This window comes from Maniola jurtina, chromosome Z, assembly GCF_905333055.1.
Source record: "Maniola jurtina chromosome Z, ilManJurt1.1, whole genome shotgun sequence".
Classification (NCBI taxonomy): domain Eukaryota; kingdom Metazoa; phylum Arthropoda; class Insecta; order Lepidoptera; family Nymphalidae; genus Maniola; species Maniola jurtina.
In genome coordinates this window covers 55,198-79,935 of record NC_060058.1, presented here as the reverse complement: position 1 = coordinate 79,935, position 24,738 = coordinate 55,198, and the positions used below count along the sequence as shown (strand labels likewise).

The window sequence follows — 24,738 nt, the reverse complement described above, 5'->3', positions numbered from 1 at the left end:
GTTGGACTGGTTAGTCTGGTTCACTGTTGGCAGCGTAGTCTGGCTATGACCTTACCAGGCTGGATATTATCAGCATTTGATATCGCGTCGGAACGTTTAAAGAGCTGTAACGAATAACGACAAGCTCAGGGTAGGGCGGGGAGCCGTGCCTGGGCTGCAAGCCGCCCTTCATTCCACCGTGGAGTCTCTCGGAGAGCGCTCGTGGCGCGGTGGGCGGCGCACACTTGAGCGGTTTACCGCCATGACGGTCAGATACAAAGTTTTTGTGAAAAAGTGACTTTTTAAATTGTAAAATGATATATTAAACCAATCAAAATGACGCTAAGTTTGAAAATCAACAGTTTCAAAGTATTGAAATGTAAAAATGAGAAATTCGCGAGGTTGGATTTCAGAGGTAAGTTGCGTGTTGCTATTTTTCCCGTGCATATCATTTTGTATATACCTTTGTGTTATTTACACAATGTTTAGCACAGTCCTGTCGCTTTATTTTACAATAAGCAAGGTAAATTTTCTTACTTTATTTTTATTATAATGTATTTGTAGAATTCCGCCATTCAGTCGTGTTATTTTGTTTTGCAGAATCCTGGCTCTGTGTTCCCGACGCTGCACGTGTTTCCGATAATTTTCGAATTCCTTTGTTTTAGTTATTGTTTTATAAATGATTATTGTAATATGTTTATTATCAATTTCTTTTGTTATTAATAATGTACCTATCTTGCGCATAAATATGTTTAAAAAAAAAGGTTTTTTTTGTTGTAATTGTTAGAAACGTAAAATTCTTGCAGTTTTGCGAATTTTTACTATATATATTTCAGCAACAGTAATTATTTTATGCAGCTAAAATATTTTTTTTTTTGAACAGCTAATGCTATTTTCACTTATGTCCAACATTAACTGTCGTGTACCCAAACTCGTCTATACCCAAAGGGCGCTTTCTCTCTTTCTCTCTCCCTCACACACGCACGCACACTCACTCACTCTCACACACACACACACACACACACACACACACACACGCGTACACACACACATACATGCGTACACACACACATACACACACGCGCACACGCACACGTACACACATGCACTAGCACACGCACGCACGCACGCACGCACACTGATTTTCTAAAATTCTGATTGTAATGCAATGCGAATTAATACAGCGCAGCAGCGTTTTGTTACGCTTGGAAGTAAAAGGACAACCGCAGCTTTCTATAGAGGGTTGGTACCTAAAATAAATTAGAGCGTTAAGCAACGAAATATGGCCTATTGGAACATATATTTTTTCTTTAATTTTTAGTATATTTTTTGTTTCCCAAAAATATGGGGTTCTCGAGATATTAATTTTTAAAAAACCATGAAAATCGATTATTTTTGACGTTCAACGACCATATTTAGTCTGTTCAAGTTGAATTGTCACTGTTCAGTCTTCATGTGACAACTGTCTAGTGTCAGTTGTCAATGTCAATGATTAGTGATTAGTTTACTCTGTGGTCGTTGGTCAATGTTATAGACAAGCAAATAGTTCGGTAATTTATTGTTTATAAAGAAAAATCAAAACTGCGAGAGATTCGTATGAACGATTTTTCGGATGTCTTACAGATACACAGTAATTAATTAGCGTACGCAAGCGAATGACTAATGAAGATTGACAACGGCAATCTGACATTTGTCAAAACATCGCCACAGAGTACAGACCTGCGTAGTTTTACCTATTGTACGGACCGCCGCGCCCCTGCCTTTACTTGTCATGTTGGTACTATTGCGTAGTCTGCTTTATTTTTTAGTCCATAAGGTTTATTTTTCTGTGATTTGTAATGGTGCCAATGACGTTATGCCAGGGAACAAGTTATAATGAAGGAATGTACGTTTCATTATACGCCAGCATCAATTTATGGCTGTTTATTTGGTAAATATTAAAATAGTTTGCCCATATTTTAAAATTAAATTATTTATATTTTAAAAACCCTTGAAAAATGTCTAATAAAATTACATTTAATTTAATGTGCAACAAAGCAAGTATTGTTTGGTACCATTTTTGCGGTTGTCCTTTAGGTAGGTACGCAGGTTCGTAGGTTATCTTTCTAGAGTCAGATATTTCAGCACACGGAGGGTACGGGCCACGGGGTGGTGGGGGCAGGAAGATTAACAAGGGGGGAGGTGGGTAGAAGGTGGAGAAGGTTGGGAGGTGATGGGGTAGTAGGTGGGGAAGTACGTGGTGACATCGGGGGAGATGGGAGGAGACGGGGAGAAGAAGTTTGAGTAGGTGACCTCAATGAAGTGGAAAAGTATTCCATTTAAAAACTTGGGTAGGGGGAGGTGGAGAAGTTGGAGGGAGAGGTGGGGAGAGATGGAGAGAGGGATGTGAGGTGAGGTGGATGGAAGTGGGAGGGAGAGGGAGGGAGAGGTAGGGGATGATGAAAATAACTAGGTAAAGACCAAGTAGATTAAATGGGCTACGCCAGAAGACTCGCTCCATCGCTCCTTCATTCAGCTCTCACCTGCTTGACCTTCGGTTAGGTACGAAGTAGGTACGTTGCCAATGATCTTTCTTCTCAGTTGAAATGCATAGTAGTATTTGAGCTATTCTCATTTTAGAATGGTGGTCACGCAAAGTTTAATGTCGCTACATTACTGAACAATTAGTTAATGGGAAAGTAAAAATAAATCCTGAAAAAACATTAATTACGTCACTGCCACCTTACACTCACCTAATAATTAAGTATAATTCGTTAAGATTAGTTATAATTGCGTTATTTCAAGCACACAATTACTAGCGTCCTTGTCAAGTAGCGTCTCGCACGCTACCGCATGACCGTGCTACCGCCTTCGAGAATCACGTAAAAACCGGTAAGTGCGAGTCGGGCCTCGCACCTTATTCCCTGCTGCTTTTAAATGTATGGGAGACTCCTTGCAATATAATTGAATTGAATTTCTAATTCAATATTTGGATTCGGGTCAACGTTTTACACCAAATTCCCAAAATTTCAGGTTTTTAACTCATTTATGGTCTACGAGCTAGAGACCTGTAACACACAGGACAGATAGACGGACGGACGGACGGTCAGACAGACAGACAGACGGACAGCAGAGTGACATTAATAGGGCCCCGTTTTTACCATTTGGGTTCGGAACCCTAAAAATGAGTATGACGCAAGGAAGTCCAGTGGCACATTCAAAGTTCAAACCATATGAAGCTCGTGGCCAGGCGGGGGTCCTTACCATACTCTGTCCATGTAGAGATGTAAGTATGGGCCTCTCTGTTACGTAATCTTATACAAATGATAAAGACAAAATCTGTCCGTCTGCCCATCTGTCCATCCGTCCATCCGTCCGTCTGCCCATCTGTCCATCGGTCCATCCGTCCGTCTGCCCATCTGTCCATCCGTCCGTCTGCCCATCTGTCCATCCGTCCGTCCGTCCGTCTGCCCATCTGTCCATCCGTCCGTCTGCCCATCTGTCCATCCGTCCGTCTGCCCATCTGTCCATCCGTCCATCCGTCCGTCTGCCCATCTGTCCATCCGTCCGTCTGCCCATCTGTCCATCCGTCCATCCGTCCGTCTGCCCATCTGTCCATCTGTCGTGACTGTGAACAAAACCTATAGGGTAGGTAGTTACTTCCTGTTGACCTAGAATCATGAAATTTGGCAGATAGGTAGGTCTTATAGCACAAGTAAAGGAATAAATCCGAAATACATGAATTTGTGAAATACATCACAAAAAAAAACGGGCCAAGTGCGAGTCCAACTCGCGCATCGAGGGTTCCATCAGGTATTTTTTCCGACATTTTGCACGATAAATCAAAAACTACTGTGTATAAAAATAAACAAAAATCTGTTTTAGAATGTACAAGTAAAGCCCTTTTTGACCGACTTCCAAAAAAGGAGGAGGTTCTCAATTCGTCGGAATCTTTTTTTATTTTTTTTTAATTTTTTATGTATGTTCCCCGATTACTCAAAGACCCCTGGACCGATTTGGAAATTGGAAGAGTGAAGCTCGCCCGACTTCACACCTAGGTTCATTACACGTGTAGCTAAACAAAAGTTATTTTTTACTTTTTAGGGTTTGTGGTTTTTGAAGTCGGTTTTATTTTTCTTTTGAAATTTTTTATATATTATCAGTGGTAGATTTTTTTGACGATTCAAAAGCACTTGTAAAAGTTTAATTGAATAAGAACATTTTTTGAATCGAATATGATACCCCAATTGGTATAGTTATCTTACTTGGAAAATTAAAACACTTTTTTTTATGACGCTACCACAAATTCACGGTTTTCAGATTTATTCCTTTCTTGTGCTATAAGACCTACCTACCTGCCAAATTTCATGATTATAGGTCGACGGGAAGTACCCTATAGCTTTTTTTGACAGACACGACGGACGGACGGACAGACAGGCAGACAGACAACAAAGTGATCGTATAAGGGATACGTTTTTCCTTTTGAGGTACGGAACCCTAAAAATGTGTTCATGAAGGAGTAATTAGTATGATTTTCAAAGAAAGATACCTATTCTAAGTGGGATATAACATGAAAGGGACCTGTACATTCTAAAACAGATATTTGTTTATTTTTATGCATATTAGTTTTTCGCGCAAAATTTTGAAAAAAAAACATACCCGAGTAGGGAACCCTCGGTGCACGAGTCTGACTCGCACATGACCGGTTTTTTCTTTTTTTGAAAACATATTATTTAGTAGGTACTAATAGGACTTATAATTTGGTCTATTATAATTTTAAACAATATCTGTAAAGTTGAACTTGGTACCTACTGTAGTTTTATATTCTGTGCTAATACGAGGTCACCGCGCTCTAGCTTCGCTTGATATCCGCGCGGCGCGTATTTAGCGAAAATGTTGGGGAGCGATCCCGCAAATACCTAAAGTTCCGGGAAAACCTAGCCCTAAGTACATATATAGTTTCCCTAACTTGTAAATAACTACAAACTTGACATTGGCTAATCTGAGTAAAGCCAGACGAAAGAAAAAAACAGGTACTAGTATATATAATATATAATCGGGGATGTAATTTTTATCTACTACCTATGCTAGCCGGGCAGGTGTACCTACGCCTTAGCGGTGTCGTGTCGACACAGGTGTCGAGGCCCGGAGTCTCAACCACATGAGTAGCGAACAGAGGCAAAGCTTCATACAAGCGCGCTACGATAGGTACACTACTACAAGCTTGAGGCGCGTGTGTGCGTGAGCACAGGCGCTACGTCACGTACGGAGAGAAATCGGTTTATACCGGCTCGGCCTGTGCTCAAGCTCAGGGGCTGCAGTACACGTCGCGCGTCGTGTTTTCATTTAATTTAATGTTAATGATAATAATTTAAAAAGTGTTTAAAATCTATTTTCTTGAACTTAGAGCTCCCTAGGATCACAAAACAGGAAACTGTTACCAAAACTTAAAAAGTCGACGCCATTTTGAAATTCTTTGTTAATTGACCGATTTCGTTCAAAATCAATATCTGAGGATCCCTAGGATCACAAAACAGGAAACTGTTACCGAAATTTAAAACAGTTGGCACCATTTTGTAATTCTTTGTAAATTGACCGATTTCGTTCAAAATCGATATTTAGATCTATCGATCGATATTTAAAGATCGATATTTAAACTAGGCAATCACAACAAAAACAAACTTTGCCATCTTGTTGAACAAATAACTATTGTTTATTATAAATAAACAATATGATGAATATAGAAAAAACATGATGTACATTACCATGCAAACTTCCACCGAAAATTGGTTTGAACGAGATCTAGTAAGTAGACTATTATTAAAACATCGATCAAAGTTACAACGAACTACAAGAACTTGCTGCTACGGAACCCTTCATGGGCGAGTCGGACTCGCACTTGGCCTCTTTTTTAATTATTAATTATAGCTTGTTGACTTCAGCAACGAGGAAATAGTTGTTTAGTGCAAGCTGCTTACTTCCCCGAAGGTTCCTAGTTTCTTCGACTAATATTTACTCCGTGAAAAATGGAAGCGAAAAATAATTATCCTAGCTCCATCAGCTGGAGTCGGAACGATGAACTCTGTACAACATTTTAAAATAAATTGGAAGAGAAATTAAGGGTGAAAAAATAAAAATGACTTCGGGATTTTATACGTAGCTACTACTACGAGGTGTGTGTGTGTGTTTGTGTGTTGTTGTGGAAGTGCTTGTGCGCGTATAATATGTCTATGCTTTAAGATCAGATTATATTTTGCGAACAGTATGAAAGTTTGAACCTGATCAGAGTTATTTCGGCCAACTAATAAGTATGTTTGTTGGCAGGTTTGGTGAAGTACTCCGCCATACTGCTGGACGACGATGAGATCCTCTTCGTGAATCAGGTGAGCGTCTCGTTGTACTGAGCGATCAGACTATTCGATTCTTAGCAATGACCGTTATAAGTGACGCTTTTCGTCACTTTTATTTATATACTAGCTGTGCCCGCGACTTCGTTCGCATGGAATAGTGACTTTTCGGGCAGTACGTACTCTGTACGTTAAAAATGTTCGGCGTGATTCTTTAAGTTGACATAACTTTTTTATTTATAAATCGATTGACATGAAATAAACACTAAATGTTAAGTGAAGCTTACTACAATATATTAGTGAAAACCGTATCTAAATCGAATAAGCCGTTTCTGATATTAGCGTGCACAAACACACAGACAAACAGACAAAAAAAAAACTAATTACAATTTCGGGTTTGGCATCGATACAATAACAAACCCTGCTACTTTTTTTTTATATATTTCCATCGTACAGACACCACTTTTCTACAATTTTATTATATGTATAGATACATACGAGTATACTATTATTATATTAAGTTAGGTCTTCAGAAATATTCAATTAAACTTTTACAAGTACTTTTAAATCGTCAAATGCATCCAGCTCTGGTTCGGAATGCAACGTCAACAACCAAGTTTTTTTTTTAAAGAATATTAACCATGACTAATAAGTAAAGCTTGTGCCAGGAGTGGGTATTTGACAATAGTGCAACGGGGTGGGGTTTGAACCGCCGACCTTTCGGAATTCAGTCCGCTCCTCAACCGTTGAGCTATCGAGGCTCTAAATCATCATATGATATTAAATAAGTATTACATAAGTCATCATGATGATTTATTGGACACCTGACTCCCCTGGACACATGGATTTTCGTCAGAGAAAATTTATTCTTGTTATAATTAGTCTTAATAACAAGTGTAAATTAAAAATTTATAACACCCTAGACAAGTGAAGGTTACAGTAAGAACTAGAAAATAGCTGATAACTTTCAAATGGCTGAACCGATTTTCTTGGATTATAGCTAAGAACACTCTCGATCAAGCCACCTTTCAAACAAAAAAAAATAATTAAAATCGGTTCATTAGTTTAGGAGCTACGATGCCACAGACAGATACACAGATACACAGATACACACGTCAAACTTATAACACCCCTCTTTTTGGGTCGGGGGTTAAAAAGTTTTCAATCGTGTTTTATCTTTGAAAATATCTGTTCTAACTTTATAATTCCATTTTCAAATTCAAAGTCTTTTAGATTCATTCAAGATAATTGGGATTCGAGGTATAGTTCGCGACAGGTCGATATGGCAACCGGAGTGGAAACACCCCGCACACCCGCACGGCCCCCGCGCTAACCCGGTACGAAACCCGACGATTCGACATACTTTCCGAGGCACGGGAGTATCGCTGCCTTCCCAACTTCCCAACTCCAGGCCGCTACTGAAAATTTCATGAGTCATGACAGAAAAACAGTAGTGTCCCAGCGTGGACGCCCTGGACCCAACACCCGACCACGAGACCCCGGTCGAGGAAGCGTTCTTCCCCACACTGCACCCGGGCAGGAAGGCAACGCCACGCGACCCCGGCCCCCGTGCCCCGGCTCGGCCTAGGCCAAACGGAGAAGAACCCGCCGAAAATCCAATCACTTTTTTGTTTTGGCCTGACCTGCGACATTTATTAAACATTCAACATGATTAGCATAATGGCACAGTATTTTGCAACCCCAATGTTCGCTCGTGACGCTGTATTTGTGATTACCGATGCTGGACTGTGATTAATGACTACCTACTTGCAATTTATTTGAATAAAAATCCTTCTACTTATTTCTGTTTCTAATAAAATGTTTATTAGAAACAGACATAAGTAGACGGATTTTTATTTAACCTACGCGGCCGAAGTCACGTGGAATTTCGTCGTCTCGTCTTGAATTATTAATTTAATTTATTATTCTTTGACTCGTAAATTAAAAACGAGTGAGCAAAATGGAGTGAGTTCTAACCGCAGATTAAAAATTAAAACGTCTAAAAGCCGATTACACAGCTTTCGAATATAAAGCTTTTGTTTAAAATAATGACTACCCATATTATAAATGCGAAAGTGTCTTTGTATGTTGGTTTGTTTGTTTGTTCATCAACCTGTAAATGTCAACAGTTGAACATAGATCTTTTCAAGAGCGCGTCACCAAACACGGTTCTCCGCTTTCCTCATCCATCAGCTTCCCGCCCTTTCGTCAGGTCCATGGTCCCGCGGATCGGAGGTCGTGCTAATACTGCACTTCTCAACACGTGGTCTCCACTCCAAAACACGTCTGCCCCTTCCATCGATCCTGCGATGGCCATGGCTTACCACAGCCGATGATGTGTGCCCGGCAGACGTTCGAGTGGCCGGTGACGTCGCCGCTGCTGCCGGGCGAGGTGGTGACGGTGCAGCTGCTGGCGCGCGGGCGCTGGGGCGCGCCGCGCATGCTCGGCGTGTACCGGCTGGGCCTGCACGTGCTCGTGGCGGACGGCCAGCTCGCGCTCACCGACTCGCTCGTCGACGACAACAACCGCGCCGTTCCGGTGAGTGCTCTCTATTGCTACATACATGATGCCTGCCACTTCGTCCGACTTACCGGTGTATTATGTGTGCTTGTGTAAATGGGCATCATGAAGGCTCAATAGCTTTTGACATAGTTTCTCTAACGTACGAATTTAAAAGTACTTGGAAAAGGAACCCCTTTATTAATAGGATCACCTCTCAGACTTGGGCGCGTTTGGAACCCTCGTAGCTTTAGTTTGTACGGGAGCTGTGTGTCTGTGTGCTCGACTGTAGCAATAGGGAAATTTCCCACCGAGCTATGTTGTTCTCGGTAGCGCCAGCTGGGCCGACGGTTGTGCGTCGAAACTTCTATATAATATAGTGCAATTTAGTAAACGCTCTGTCAATGCGATTGAAAGTTGCGTGTTCTACTTGAGTTTCCAATTAAGCTACCCGTGCTGCCATCTAGGCCGTAGGTCGTGAGTTATCAGGCTGGGGTTCATGTTTCGAGCGTTGTTGATTGATTGAGTTTTAGAAGCGACATCTTGTGAAGGTGGCAACCGCTACATTGGTGAGCCCGACGTGATCGAAGACGGATCGCACACTGCAACCGACTCAAGCGTGGTCACACACCACCACAAACAGCCGACGTGATCGAAGACGGATCACACATCAACGCAAACCAACTCAAGCGTGGTCACACACCACCGCAACAGCCGACGTGATCAAAAGTGGACGCACACCGCACACTACCGCACGGCGCACACCAACGCGATCAAGGGACGCTATTGCGCACACACCGCAACACCCTTGGGATCGCACGGCGCAAGCGCAGCAAGCGTCATCGCACATCAGGGTACAATGGGTCTGCACTCCACCAGCAGATGTCAGCTTACAACGCCACTTCTCTGGATGGCTAAGCCAGGCGCCATTCCCCTTGGATGCGCAACAACGCCACCTCTCCTCGATGCTTCACACCACGGCGTCGTCTCAGAGGGGAGTGATGTAGCGGTTGCCACATTCGCAAGAAGATGTCGCTTCTAAATTCAATTAGTCAACAACGCTCGATACATGAACCCCAGCCTGATAACTCACGACCCGCGGCCTAGATGGCAGCACGGGTAGCTTAATTGGAAACTCAAGGAGAAACGCGCAACTTTCAATCGCATTGACAGAGCGTTTACCAAATTGCACTATATATAGAAGTTTCGACGCACAACCGTCGGCCCAGCTGGCGCTACCGAGCACAACACCGCTCGGATGGGAAACCCTATTGTTACAGTCGAGCACACAGCCACAGCTCCCGTACATTGGTGACGTAATTAATAATTATCACCACTATATCGTATAAAAACAATTCCGACCATCAAAAGGAGTTCAATTGTACCTACTTTGAATAAATGATTTTGACTTTGACTTGACTTTGAATACTTTGTGAAGAAAAAGTGAAAAACTTTTGTCGGTGTTTTAAAAATTATTTATAGTGAAATTATTATTCAATCAAAGTCGTAGCAATTCGTAGTGACGCGTAGCAGCGTAGAGCGGTGGGACGTAGAGAGACTTGGCTACGATAGTAACATATAGATTGTACAAGAATTTAGAGTTGAACACTTCGGCGTTAAGAGCGAACGATAGTGGGCTTTTCTCCATACAAACGTACCTATTCTGCTGTTTCCTTCGTGGATAATGTCTCTCTAGAGCAATGATTTTTTTCATAAAAATCTAGAACTCATTAATGCGTGCCTGTATGTTTTCCTTTTTTCCAAAACATAATCACGAAAATAAATATGACAATCCGAAAACCCGAAAAAATCGCCAGTTTTTACCGCCATGTTCAGACGACTATTATACAAATTTGATAAGATTTTAACAAAAAAGCAAAACATAGGAGCAAAGATGTACTTTTCCTCGAAATGGTATAAGAACCATCGAGATAGCTGTCCAGTTTTGAAGAAGGAAACAGCCGAATACGAAACGTGTTTTGGTCGAGGTTTTTGTAGGTAAAATCAGCCTGAGCTGCAGTTGTCCCTTTCGCAGTTTACGGGGGCAGGTTGGAGGTGAGGGAGGGTAAAGCTTACACGTACACTAATAGGGAAGTGGCACTTGATCATATTTTTATCGATACTCTAGTGATGTACACCGATGTCGATATTTACACGATACAATGATTATTTTTATTTATTATCGTGTGATTGTAAGTATTATTTTTTATTGTTGAAGCAGGGTTGAGATACTTTATATCGCGATTGCAATCATTTATTTTTAACCGACTTCCAAAAAAGGAGGAGGTTCTCAATTCGTCGGAATCTTTTCCCCCGATTACTCAAAGACCCTTGGACCGATTGGGAAATATTTTTTTTGTTTGAAGGGGTATACTGTGTAGGTGGTCCCATATGAATTGGTGAAGATCTGATGAATATCTTCGGAGATGGAGAACAGAACTCCTCAATGGATAAGAGCAAATTGCTCGCGATCAGTGCTTAGTAAACAGTAGGGTTTTAACTGAACATAGCATATTATAGTGCAGTGGGGCCACTAAAAGTTGTGAAATAAAAAAAAATTCAAAAATAAATAAAACCGACTTCAAAAATCACACACAACTAAAAAGTAAACGCGCTCGACTTCATACCAATAATATTCAAAAAATAATTTTTGTTTAGCTACACGTGTAATGTTTAACATTAAAAAGTAAAAATTATTTTTTACTTTTTAGTGTTTGTGGTTTTTGAAGTCGGTTTTATTTTTCTTTTGATTTTTTTTTTAAGTCGTTGATTTAAATCAATACTTTTTTAATGCAGCAAACTGAAGGAGAAGTGTTTTAACCGAGTTCAAAAAAGGAGGAGCTTCTCAATGTGTGTTCGAGAAATCGAGGGAACTCTTCAAATTTTATAGAAAACTTAAAGCTATTTTGGTAGTGTTTGGGATTCTTGAAATTGTAGTAAAAGTTGAATAGAGAAGTACTTTTGAGGTAGATATACAACTGTTGAAATCCGATAATACTCCTGATGTATTCCCATGGGCATCATGTCAGGATCTGATGACAAGATCCTAGAGGAACCGCGGAAACCTTCAAAATAGGAAAAGATAACATACGAGTAGCTGTTTTCATCAACAAGTGCAGCATTTGCACTAAGAAAGAACCATTTAGTAACGTGGATCGCACCGGAACTCCGTAATAAGACAATATTGTATCCTAGCCGTGTTTGGACTTGTTGAAACTTGGACTACTTGAAATTGTAATGAGATTAACTTTTTAGTTTTACAATTACTATAAAGTGAGAAATAAAAACTTTTTACAAAAAAGCTGGCCAAATGCAGGTCAGACTCGCGCACCGAGGGTTCCGTTCTTTTACATTTTACAGCCCTTACATACGATACACCACTTGATATAGTTATCTCATATCGTTGAAAATACATTAGTAATTTCAAAAATATGAGAATTTGTTCATGGACACATTTTTTTTGTGATGTAACCACAAATTCACGGTTTTCACATTTTTCCCTTTACTTGTACTTTAAGACCTTTCTACCTGTCAAATTTTATGATGCTAGATCAACGGGAAGTATCCTATAGGTTTTCTTAACAAACACGCCAGAAGGACAGATGGAAAGACAGACAGATAGACTGACAGAAAAACGAAGTGATCCTATCAGGGTTCCTTTTATTTCTTTTGAGGTATGTATAATGGAACCCCAAAAATATATAGCCGACTTCCAAAAAAACACACTGACAAGAGTAAAATAATTTTAGGAGTCAGTGTTACAGAAAAAACTGTGCGAGGTCGCCATTCTAGCACCCTGGTACCCCAACGTGTATCGGTTCTCCGAACTATGGACCCTGGCGCGATACCAACTGCAGAATAACATAACGTTCATTCGATGATCCAACACACATCTTATCATATCCACCATCATTAACGCTAGGTAGGCTATGAAACGACTATAGGACGCGACAGGTCGAGATGGCGATCGCACATCCGCACAGCCCACGCGCTAACCCGTGCGGGGTAGCGCGGGTGACGTTTGCCTCATATCCGGATTGCAATCTCGACCTGTCGCGTACTATAATAGGTTTACTATAGTATTTCATTCTATATTTCTTTTATTAGCCTAATATTTGCAAGATATCGATTCAGGATCCTCAACCGACACACCCAAGGCTTCTTACCTCTAGTTCGCTCTGACAACGAGGCAGCATTTTTATGCATCAATAGGGTATTTTATAATACATCATGTAAGAAAAAATATAAAATGCATTATTATGACAGATTTTGAAAAAAAGTAAACGAGAAACGTCAGTATTTATTTATAAAAATGCAATGTGAATTTTATAATTCAATTTTAAAAATCGTCTTTTTTAATCTGTTTTTTAAATATCTCAAACGCCACCCGCCAAATTGGATTCCGACGTGACGTAACTCCGATAGTAAACAAACAATTTAGATTTTGTCCTGCTCAGTGCTCTGTGTTCTTTTGAAATGTTATAAGGTACCATAGATATGTAAGGTACCTACCTATTATAATATTATCACGTTTATGGACTTTTATCCTTTAATTTATTAAAATCGCACCATGGAAGACGGTTTTGTGAAAGCAGAAAGTACAAATCTACCAATGATAAATACATAAATGGTGGCGAATTTTTTTCATCATATCCCGATTTCTGTTCTTCCGAATTGATAAATATTAAAACAGTAAAATAAGTAAGTATCGTATCAAGTTTTGTCTAACAGTAAGTATAATACATAACACGATAGTAACACCTGTGTTTACAATCCTACCTATTTTTTGTCATTTTAATATTAATATTTCTCATTTTAATATCACATGGCACTTGAATCCAAATTTTTTGTGGCGTTTTTACACTTGTATTATTCATTCAGGCACAAGACACCGATGATAAACATTATAACTCATTATTTTCACAAATCTTGTTACTTGGTCTTTTGCAGTCGTGTCATGTTTACTGACGGAGTTACGTCACGAGCCGGAACAGCATGGCGGCGAGCGTTTCCGCGCGAAAATTCAAAATCATAAATAAAAAATAGCTTTTAATGCATTTTTTGGTTTTATAAAATTGAAATAAAAATTCTACTGGTTCATTACGATCTCAGAATTAATTTAAAACAGTTTTCAAAAAAAGGTGTAATACCCTATTGTCATGTCTCGGGTTCCAGACATCTTAGTAGAGTCGTGACCGTCCCGTCTTCATTTTGTTGGCGACTCACAGACAATCCTGCAGAGCAAGCGTATGCTGCGTATATACTGTATATAACTAGAAGAATTTTAGGTATTGGATTTTTCTGTTAAGAAAATCTCTGTACCTCCTAGCCGGGAGTTAGGAAAGTAGGTCGCGTGTCACCCCCGTGCCCCGGAGAGCACGTGAAGCACCTGTGTTTGCTCACACCCTTGCGCACTATAATATCTCCCGCACAGTAGGCTAATCTCGATGGAAATTGGTCGCCGTGGCCGAAATTCGGTCGGGACGGGAGGGCATTAATGTACCTAATACCTATACTTAACTATATTATGATGTCCGCGACTTCGGGGCTTAGACAAAACCCTATTGAATTGCACTGAGAAGTTTAGGTACCTTTGGGCTTGTATACAGTATGGCATATTATTGTAAATTGTACATTTGAAAAAAGAGCAACCGCCGAGTTTCTTGCTGGTTCTTCTCGGTAGGAACAGCATTCCGAACCAGTGGTAGATTATTTTGACGATTCGAAAGCACTTGTAAAAGTTTACTTGAATAAAAATGATTTGATTTAATTTGATTTGACTTTTTGTCCAATGAGCTATGAGCGCTCTAAGCAATTAAATATCGCTTGCTTTAACGGTGAAGGGAAATATCGTGAGGAAACCTGCTTGCCTGAGAGTTCTCCATAGCGTTCTCAAAGGTGTGTTGTGAAGTCAGCGTGGCGGACAGTGGCCTGTACCATAGTTCAGAAGTTAGGGAACTAACGCCCTGACGGGGCTTCATGTAAAAGATAAATGCAAATAAACAAGAAGAACTTTTAACAAAATATGATAGATATGAATCGCCTATTTTTCTTTGATTTCACGCTATCTATAGCCCGTTCTATAGCCTTATATCGGACATATCGTCGATCGAGGATAAAATTGAGAGTTCCCTCACTCTAGTTCACTCTGCCTGTACCATCGATGGCCTGTACTCAATAGATGACCAGCGATGTTGATCATGATAATGAGGATGAACACCAGCGGTTTAGGCTGTGCGTTTTAACATCAGTCAGTCAGTCAGGACCATAAATCTATAATGTCTAGAAGCCTTTTATAAAGTACTTACGTAGATGTCTGGTTTTTATTACAAAAGTCCGGCCCAATAACATAGCGTCGAGTTCGGCTTTTGTATTTTCAGGGCTGGCAAACGTACGGCCGGCGCGCGGCCCCAAAGGCAAGGTTTATCAATTATTCAGGCGTGGAATAAAGCTGTGAATCACTGCTGCAGAGTGCATGCCGAGATTCACTAAATATATAAACAGGAGCAATACGGGACGTGCTGCTGGTTGTAACAGCACAGCAAACCATAGTGCTGGTCAACAGCCCATATGTGGCACTAGTTGACCCACTCCGGCGTCTGCCGGGGAGCCTGCCTATTCCATACACTAATATGATGTACTTGTGGTGTAAATGTTTTATTTTACAATAGAATATCAAACCTTCCTCGTTCTAAATGGCAATGAAACCTGTATTGAATCAAACATCGCGGATGTTCGCCTGTTGAAATGCTGAGAGCAATAACGCAAGAAGTTAACTTCACTATTATTTACTGTAAGATTGTGTACAAATCTGATGTCCATTAAAAATGTAATGATTTTGTTTCTTTATAATAATTATCTGATTTTAGTATTTGTCGTTAAAGTACAATTTAATTGAAAATATAAACAAGTTTCAGTTTCTAATATGTAGCCATTTTTGACATAATATAGCGTCGAATTCAAAGTCTACTTTGTTGCCCCCCATTTCGTGTGGGAGTCCCCTGAAAGAAAGCTTTTTATATTTTGTATGCAATATTCGGCTGAAGGAAGCTTACATATATGAGCAAAATGAAACAATATATATTATGTTTAAATTTGAAGAAATTATGTTAACTAATTCAGAAGTTTAATCAGTTTTTCAGAAGAAAGCTGTAACAGACGGTCGGACGAACAAGTGAAATTTCACTTTAGTAGACTCGTGGACCTCAGGGTCAAGTATTATGTACTTGTGGTATGAATGTGTTATTCTAGAATAAAATACCAAACCTTCCTCGTGAAATATCCTGAATGGAAATGAAACTCGTATTGAATACATTGTGTTTCGCCCCGAACTAAGACCTCGCGGACGCACGCCTGTTGAAATACTGAGAGCAATACGCTCAGCGTTAGCGGCCCCATATCTATTGATTTCAAAGTATCGTGTCCCTCGTTAAAAATATACTTTAAAATAAATATGAGGTTTCTTTAACATTTATTTGTAAAAATCTACTGTTTACGAAATAATATAATACCACCACTAAAGTGAGCAGGTTAGAACATAGACCACCACTAAGGAAGGAGAAAAACTCAATGACTGAGATGCGAAAGGAAAGCGATTCAAACTCCACCCATAAGACTATTGTCATACCTAGCCTTAGCACACGTTTTACGCTTAGGGAAAAGAGGGATATTAGTCATCACTCATGATTATATTCTTTAAAAAACAGCAAGTTACCCTTAAGCATCTGTTGTACTTCTCAATGTATACAAATAAATGAAATGAAGTAAAAATTTATTAATATGTGTATTTTGTCCACAGGTGTTCATAGACATGGCCATTTTGTATGTGCACCCAGATCTCATCGCTAGCGACAACGACGCGAGCAGGAAGCAGCTGCCGGCCGTGCCCGCCGTGCCCGCCGTGCCCGCCGTGCCCGCCGTGCCCGCCGTGCCCGCCGTGCACGCGCCGCGCCCCAGCACGTCGCGCCGCAGCTCCAACAAGGAGTCCACGGCCGGCTCCAGCGTCAGCTCCGACCAAGAGAACCCTTTGGACGACCTCGAGCGGAACATCGCTAACATCGAACGCTCTATGCACAAGGACACCGTGATTGACATGGAACCCGAAGACGAATCGCGTACCCGCAAGTTGAAAGTTGCCGGCAAACGCTTGCTGCGGTTAGTCTTCTTTTGCTTTATACTGTCAAGCACGGTGAGTGAAACGCTAACTCCGTGCTCAGTACTGAACGATAGCCACCGAGTTCATATGACCAACATTTTCAAAAGAAAAATAAAACCGACTTCAAAAACCACAAGCACTAAAAAGTAATAAATAATTTTTGTTTTGTTACACGTGTAATGTACCTAAGCATGAAGTCGAGCGAGCATAATAAAACAAAATTAGAAATCCAAATGTGAAGCTCGCCCGACTTCATACCTAGGTACATTACACGTGTAAATAAACAAAAATTATTTATTACTTTTTAGTGCTTGTGGTTTTTGAAGTCGGTTTTATTTTTCTTTTGAAAAATTTTTAATTTCACAATTTTTAGTGGCCCCACTGTACTATAATATGCTATGCCCAGTTAAAACCCTACTGTTTACTAAGCTATTACACTGATCACGAGCAATTTGCTCTTATCCATTGAGGAGTTCTGTTCTCCATCTCCGAAGACATTCATCAGATCTTCACCAAATTTATATGGGACCACTTGCACAGTATACCCTTTCAAACAAAAAAAAATAATTTCCCAATCGGTTCAGGGGTCTTTGAGTAATCGGTGAACATACATTAAAAAAAAAAAGATTCCGACGAATTGAGAACCTCCTCCCTTTTTGGAAGTCGGTTAAAAACCTATTAAAACGCTGCGAGTAATAACGCAACAAGCCACTATTGATTGTAAGGCTATGTACAAATCTGACTAATGCATGGTTTGTACACCAGTAGAAACTTTGCAGCTGCGCTTCTTTGCTTCTACAGACAGTGCTGTTTCCCGCTGATAAACTAAACGTAACATTCAGCGTCGAACACTGAGTTGCCATCGCCCCGTCGGTTTTCTGTCCACCGGTTTCTGGTTTCCGATTCTCTGGTCTGGTCTAAAAGGAGGCTTCGACTATAGCTAGTTACCACTCTGCCGGCAAAGCTAAAAGGAGGCTTCGACTATAGCTAGTTACCACTCTGCCGGCAAAGCTAAAAGGAGGCTTCGACTATAGCTAGTTACCACTCTGCCGGCAAAGCTAAAAGGAGGCTTCGACTATAGCTAGTTACCACTCTGCCGGCAAAGCTAAAAGGAGGCTTCGACTATAGCTAGTTACCACTCTGCCGGCAAAGCTAAAAGGAGGCTTCGACTATAGCTAGTTACCACTCTGCCGGCAAAGCTAAAAGGAGGCTTCGACTATAGCTAGTTACCACTCTGCCGGCAAAGCTAAAAGGAGGCTTCGACTATAGCTAGTTACCACTCTGCCGGCAAAGCTAAAAGGAGGCTTCGACTATAGCTAGTTACCACTCTGCCGGCAAAGCTAAAAGGAGGCTTCGACTATAGCTAGTTACCACTCTGCCGGCAAAGCTAAAAGGAGGCTTCGACTATAGCTAGTTACCACTCTGCCGGCAAAGCTAAAAGGAGGCTTCGACTATAGCTAGTTACCACTCTGCCGGCAAAGCTAAAAGGAGGCTTCGACTATAGCTAGTTACAACTCTGCCGGCAAAGCTAAAAGGAGGCTTCGACTATAGCTAGTTACCACTCCGCCGGCAAAGCTAAAAGGAGGCTTCGACTATAGCTAGTTACCACTCTGCCGGCAAAGCTAAAAGGAGGCTTCGACTATAGCTAGTTACCACTCTGCCGGCAAAGCTAAAAGGAGGCTTCGACTATAGCTAGTTACCACTCTGCCGGCAAAGCTAAAAGGAGGCTTCGACTATAGCTAGTTACCACTCTGCCGGCAAAGCTAAAAGGAGGCTTCGACTATAGCTAGTTACCACTCTGCCGGCAAAGCTAAAAGGAGGCTTCGACTATAGCTAGTTACCACTCTGCCGGCAAAGCTAAAAGGAGGCTTCGACTATAGCTAGTTACCACTCTGCCGGCAAAGCTAAAAGGAGGCTTCGACTATAGCTAGTTACCACTCTGCCGGCAAAGCTAAAAGGAGGCTTCGACTATAGCTAGTTACCACTCTGCCGGCAAAGCTAAAAGGAGGCTTCGACTATAGCTAGTTACCACTCTGCCGGCAAAGCTAAAAGGAGGCTTCGACTATAGCTAGTTACAACTCTGCCGGCAAAGCTAAAAGGAGGCTTCGACTATAGCTAGTTACCACTCTGCCGGCAAAGCTAAAAGGAGGCTTCGACTATAGCTAGTTACCACTCTGCCGGCAAAGCTAAAAGGAGGCTTCGACTATAGCTAGTTACCACTCTGCCGGCAAAGCTAAAAGGAGGCTTCGATTATAGCTAGTTACCACTCTGCCGGCAAAGCTAAAAGGAGGCTCCAACTATAGCTAGTTACCACTCTGCCGGCAAAGCCGTGTCGCCAAGCGATTCAGTATTCCGGCACGATGCTGCGTACAATCAGGGGTTTGGCTTTAACCAAACTGCCATACATGCCTACCCCTTCCAAGTTATCCCGCTTCCATCTTAAACTTTACCATCAGCAAGATTGCAGTCGAGGCCTAACTTGTGATCGATTTAAACAATTAGTCAAGTACGAGTCGGACAAGCGCTTCCGGACCATCGGACAAGCGCTTCCGGACCATCGGACAAGCGCTTCCGGACCATCGGACAAGCGCTTCCGGACCATCGGACAAGAAATTACACTTTAATTTTATTAATTTTAGAGCAGCCATTTTGAAATTTTTATAGCGCCAATAGAAATACAAATTCTGTCAGACAAACGGATCCACGGGTGGACAGCGGAGGCTATTAATAGGGCCCCATCGACACCTTTAGGTACTAACCGAAGCCGAACGGAACTCTACAATATAGGTATATTTTTCTACAGCCGTGGATTATCCGGGACAAGTGAAAAAGGTCCTCAACCTCCAGAAAGCAGACGGACAACGTTCAAGAGCGTACGCAGCTTCATCCGCCTCGGCCGGGGCCGGCGCCGGGAGGTCACCCCGGACGAGGAGCAGGCCTTGCTGCCCGCGCCCGGCGCGTGCGCGGCCTCCGGGCGCCCCGCGAGCCCGACCTCCGCGTCCTCCGACGAGATGCTGGTCGACACTCGCGGCTGCCCGGACACTCCGCACAAGAAACGAATGTCAGTACCTATACTCAATTTTTAGGGTTACGTATCTCAAAAGGAAACAAGGGAACTTTATAAGATGACTTCGTTGTCTGTCTGTTCGTCGGTCCGTGCGTCCGTCTGTCGTGTACCTGCCAAGAAAACCTATAGGGTCCTTCCCGTTGGCCTAGAATCATGAAAGGTCTTATAGTACAATTAAGGGAAACAATCCTAAAACCGTGAATTCCGTGGTTATACATCACAAAAAAAATGTGTTACAATTTTCAAAGTAACATAAGTATACCAAGTGGGGCATCGCCATCATATTATGAAAGGGTTTTACGCACGTTCTAAAACAGATTTTGTTTTTATTTTTATTTTTGATTTATTGTGCATAATGTCGAAAAAAATACCCGAGTACGGAACCGGAGTAGGGTTCCGTACCTGAAAAGGAAAAACCTTCTAGGATCACTTTGTTGTCTGTGTGTCTGTCTCTGTGTCTGTCTGTCCGTCCGTCCGTCCATCCGTCCGTCCGTCTGTCTGTCTGTCTGTCAAGAAACCTATAGGGTACTTCGCGTTGACATAGAATCATGAAATTTGGTAGGTAGGTAGGTCTTATAGCACAAGTACAGGAATAAATCTAAAAACCGCGAATTCGTGGTTACATCTTTTAAAAAAAATTAAAATGTGTTTCAATTTTCAAAATAAGAAAGGACCTTACCTGTACATCCTAAAACAGATTTTTATTAATTTTTATGTATGTTTTTGATTTATCGTGCAAAATGTTGGAAAAAATACTTGAGTACGGAACCCTCCGTATGCGAGTCTGACTCGCACTTGGCCGGTTTTTTGAGATATTGTTCAAGTTATATCTATGAAACTTGGTATTACGGCTTTCGGTTAAAAATAAAGAAATATGCGTTGCACAATTTTTAAAAATCCCATCCCAAAGGGTTGAGTAGGGGTGAAAGTTTATATAGGTAAAAGTCCTTTATTTTTGAAGTTATATATCCATGATATTATATCGATGAAACTTTTTACTTGAGCTTTCTCTTTATAGTGAAGAAATACTTTTTTCATGTTTTTCTTTTCCAATTCAAATTCAAAATATTTTGAATTTGAATTTGAACAGACTTTGAAACTATCCAACGGCTTTTTTTTAACCTCTTTATTTTAATAGTAGATTATGCAACATGGGTATAATGTAATGTCTTACGTCACGGGCACCTGGATAAATCCCAAGCGAACGAGGGATTTTAGAGTAACTCCCGAGCGTAGCGAGGGTGTTACATCTAGAATCCTGAGTGAAGCGCGGGATTTAGGGGTGCCCAAGACTAAGACAGCATTATCCCCAAGTTGCATACTTTGCTTTTCACACCTCGCAATCAAAATCAAAATCTTCGTATGCTTATATACCTACCTATCTGTCTTTAGAAATATCTGGGAGCAAATCGTTTATTGAATGTGAATCGTGGTGTGAAAAATTATAAAGTTTATGTTTATATTTTTTAGATACACTTTTTTCGTGTCGTTTTCGTGTTTGTTTCGGCTTCATTGTAAAATAAATATTTATTTGTAACTTGTAACGTGTAATATTGTGTTTATGTAAATCGCCAAATATTTAGTTAAGTAATAATATGTTTACAATAAGTACTCACTATTTTTAATGTGTTAGTGTAAAAAGCCGTAAGTAAAGAATAAAATAAAATCTCTTAGTGGGTTTACAGACGAGCGGCGCTTTGTTAACTATAACTTTTTTTTTAAAATTCAGATACAAGTTAGCCCTTGACTGCAATCTCACCTGGTGGTAAGTGATGATATAGTCTAAATAAATAGAAATAGTAATTCTTTATTTGCATAATGTGTGTTACAAAAGATGTTGGTAATTATTACAAAGTTCAACACGTACTAAGATGGAAGCGTTCTAACCTGGAAGGGGTATGGCAATTTTTATTAAATCCTTACCTCTTTGGTTTGAACACGGTACGATACCGGAAGGATAAAACGCTCGGCGGCACGGCTTTGCCGGTAGGGTGGGAACTAGCCAAGGCCGAAGTCCACACCCCTGCCGGGAATGGGACCCCGGGACCTCCCACTAATCACATTACCACTGCACCAGGGAGGTCGGCAAACTGTTGTAGTCCATTTCGAAATCAATGAGCTAATCGATCAGCGTGCTGGCGTTCCCGAGAGCACGCCACTACACACGGCCCTCCGCTTTCTTCATCTACTCACTTCCGTACATCAATACCTACCTACTTGGTATGTATGTATTGAAGTATGTAGGTTTGTAGGTTTGTATTTATGTGTGTTCCACCGTAGCGTTTAAACTGCTGAGTCAATTTTGATGAATGTAGTGTTCTCAATCGATTCGTTATTATGGTCCGGGTGACATAGACTACATTTCATAAAAAAAAATCGACCCGACGGGTTTTACATCCAAAAAAGTCACTCGTTCCCATTAGTTCAACCGTTGAACTAGTGAGACTCTTGTCCCACTAGTTCAATTGCGTTATTTTTTTACGAGTTGAACTAGTGGAAATAAATACTTAGTTGAACTCAGATAGTGATGGGAATTTAAGGAGAATTTAAATTAAATCAAAATGAAATTATATACTTACACATAAATCTAAATTGGAGTGAATGTCTGTCAGACGGCTGGACCTATTTTGACGGGACTTTCACTGACAAGTAGAGAGGATTAGCCTAGGAGTAACATAGGCTACGTTGGTACCGACTTTCAGAATGGAGGAGTTGTGTTTGGTGTCTACCTATGTACAGCGATATCTCTGAGTTCTCTGCACCGATTTGCGTAATTTTGTTTTAATCGATAAAAGAACTTTGCAACATTGTTCCATAAAAATTTGATTCCAACTCCTCAATCCTAATGCTGCAGGGGACCTGACTACCAAAGCTGATGGGATTTAGAAACTGTCGGTTATAAATTGATATTGAAGGTGTCTATGGTATAGACACCTTCAATATCAACACGTGAACACTTTGTCTTTGACCTCGAGGATACAACTTCTCAACCCTGATGCTGTAAGGAATTGCATTCCTAAATCCTGGTGATCCCTCGGGATTTGAAAAGGATCATCCGTTTAAATGTTTTTACGTGGTACAGAAACACGTTGCATCCCAGTGACGGGCTATTACGGATAGGCTACTTACATACATGTAAGCGTATTTATTTAAAAACTAACTGATGCCCACAACTTCACCCGCGTGGATTTAGGTTCTTTAAAATCCCGTGGGAACTTTTCATTTCCTTCCTTCATAAAAGTTTTAATACACATAGTAAAGAAACACATTTTAATATTTTTTTGTGATTTAACCACAGTTTTCGGATTTTATCTTTTATTTGTGCTATAAGACCTACCTAACTGCCCTAGGTCAACGGGAAGTACCGTATAGGTTTTCTTGACAGCAGACAGACAGACAACAAAGTGATCCCATAAGGGTTCCGTTTTGAGGTATGGGAACCCTAAAAATAAAAAAGCGAGCAAACGAGCTGGCGGATCACCTGATGTTAAGTGATTACCGCCGCCCATATTATACCTACATTTGCAGCACCAGAGGAACCGCCAATGCGTCGGTTCCACAGTTTGCATGTGCGTGGAAAAAAGGGTCTGGCACAACGGGCGGTCGAAGTGCTTCAGGCACCCAGGGGGTGAGGGTGGAATTGCTTGCGGTGGCGTGCGGTGCGGTGATGCTGAGATGTGACGTCATGAACATCTTAAAGCTAAGGGTGGACGAGAACCTTCTATTTAATTATTATAACTAAGAAAAGTATTGTTTTCACAGAGGCATCAGGGGTGTGGGTTCAGTGAAACTGCCATAGCCCTCGCAAGTGAGCCCGCTAACATCTAAGACTGCATCACTTATCACCGTGAGATCACAGTCGAGGAGTGCCTCGTATAAAGCTAAACAAAGGTACTTGTTACAGGACGAGTGTGGTGGACGCTGCGGGAACGTCGGCGCTGAAGGCGGCGGACTTCCAGGTGTGCGTCACCATCATCGAGGCGCGGCAGCTGGCCGGCCTCAACATGGACCCCGTGGTGTGCGTGCAGGTGGGCGACGTGCGCAACTACACCAGCGTCAAGGAGAGCACCAACTGCCCCTACTACAACGAGGTAAGAGTTACAGGATGAGTATAGTGGACGCTGCGGGAACGTCGGCGCTGAAGGCGGCGGACTTCCAGGTGTGCGTCACCATCATCGAGGCGCGGCAGCTGGCCGGCCTCAACATGGACCCCGTGGTGTGCGTGCAGGTGGGCGACGTGCGCAACTACACCAGCGTCAAGGAGAGCACCAACTGCCCCTACTACAACGAGGTAAGAGTTACAGGATGAGTATAGTGGACGCTGCGGGAACGTCGGCGCTGAAGGCGGCGGACTTCCAGGTGTGCGTCACCATCATCGAGGCGCGGCAGCTGGCCGGCCTCAACATGGACCCCGTGGTGTGCGTGCAGGTGGGCGACGTGCGCAACTACACCAGCGTCAAGGAGAGCACCAACTGCCCCTACTACAACGAGGTAAGAGTTACAGGATGAGTATAGTGGACGCTGCGGGAACGTCGGCGCTGAAGGCGGCGGACTTCCAGGTGTGCGTCACCATCATCGAGGCGCGGCAGCTGGCCGGCCTCAACATGGACCCCGTGGTGTGCGTGCAGGTGGGCGACGTGCGCAACTACACCAGCGTCAAGGAGAGCACCAACTGCCCCTACTACAACGAGGTAAGAGTTACAGGATGAGT

At 41.8% G+C, this 24,738-nt stretch overlaps 1 protein-coding gene across 1 annotated transcript; it reads left to right on the top strand.

Moving 5' to 3' along the window:
- Positions 1–315: 315 nt before the first annotated feature.
- Positions 316–24,336, top strand: LOC123880448 (otoferlin-like). The gene is made up of 6 exons (XM_045928575.1): positions 316–394; positions 6,283–6,341; positions 8,656–8,844; positions 16,604–16,959; positions 19,764–20,021; positions 24,132–24,336. Exons 1-6 carry the CDS (start codon positions 316–318, stop codon positions 24,334–24,336), a joined length of 1,146 nt encoding a protein of 381 aa, XP_045784531.1.
- The last annotated feature ends 402 nt before the right edge of the window (positions 24,337–24,738 follow it).

Bases quoted from the DNA above. Each gene is read 5' to 3' on its own strand.
- LOC123880448 (XM_045928575.1), top strand. From the start codon at position 316: ATGACGCTAAGTTTGAAAATCAACAGTTTCAAAGTATTGAAATGTAAA. The intron at 6,342-8,655 runs GTGAGCGTCTCG...TGTGCCCGGCAG, and splicing joins AGATCCTCTTCGTGAATCAG to ACGTTCGAGTGGCCGGTGAC. The intron at 16,960-19,763 runs GTTAGTCTTCTT...ATTTTTCTACAG, and splicing joins GCCGGCAAACGCTTGCTGCG to CCGTGGATTATCCGGGACAA.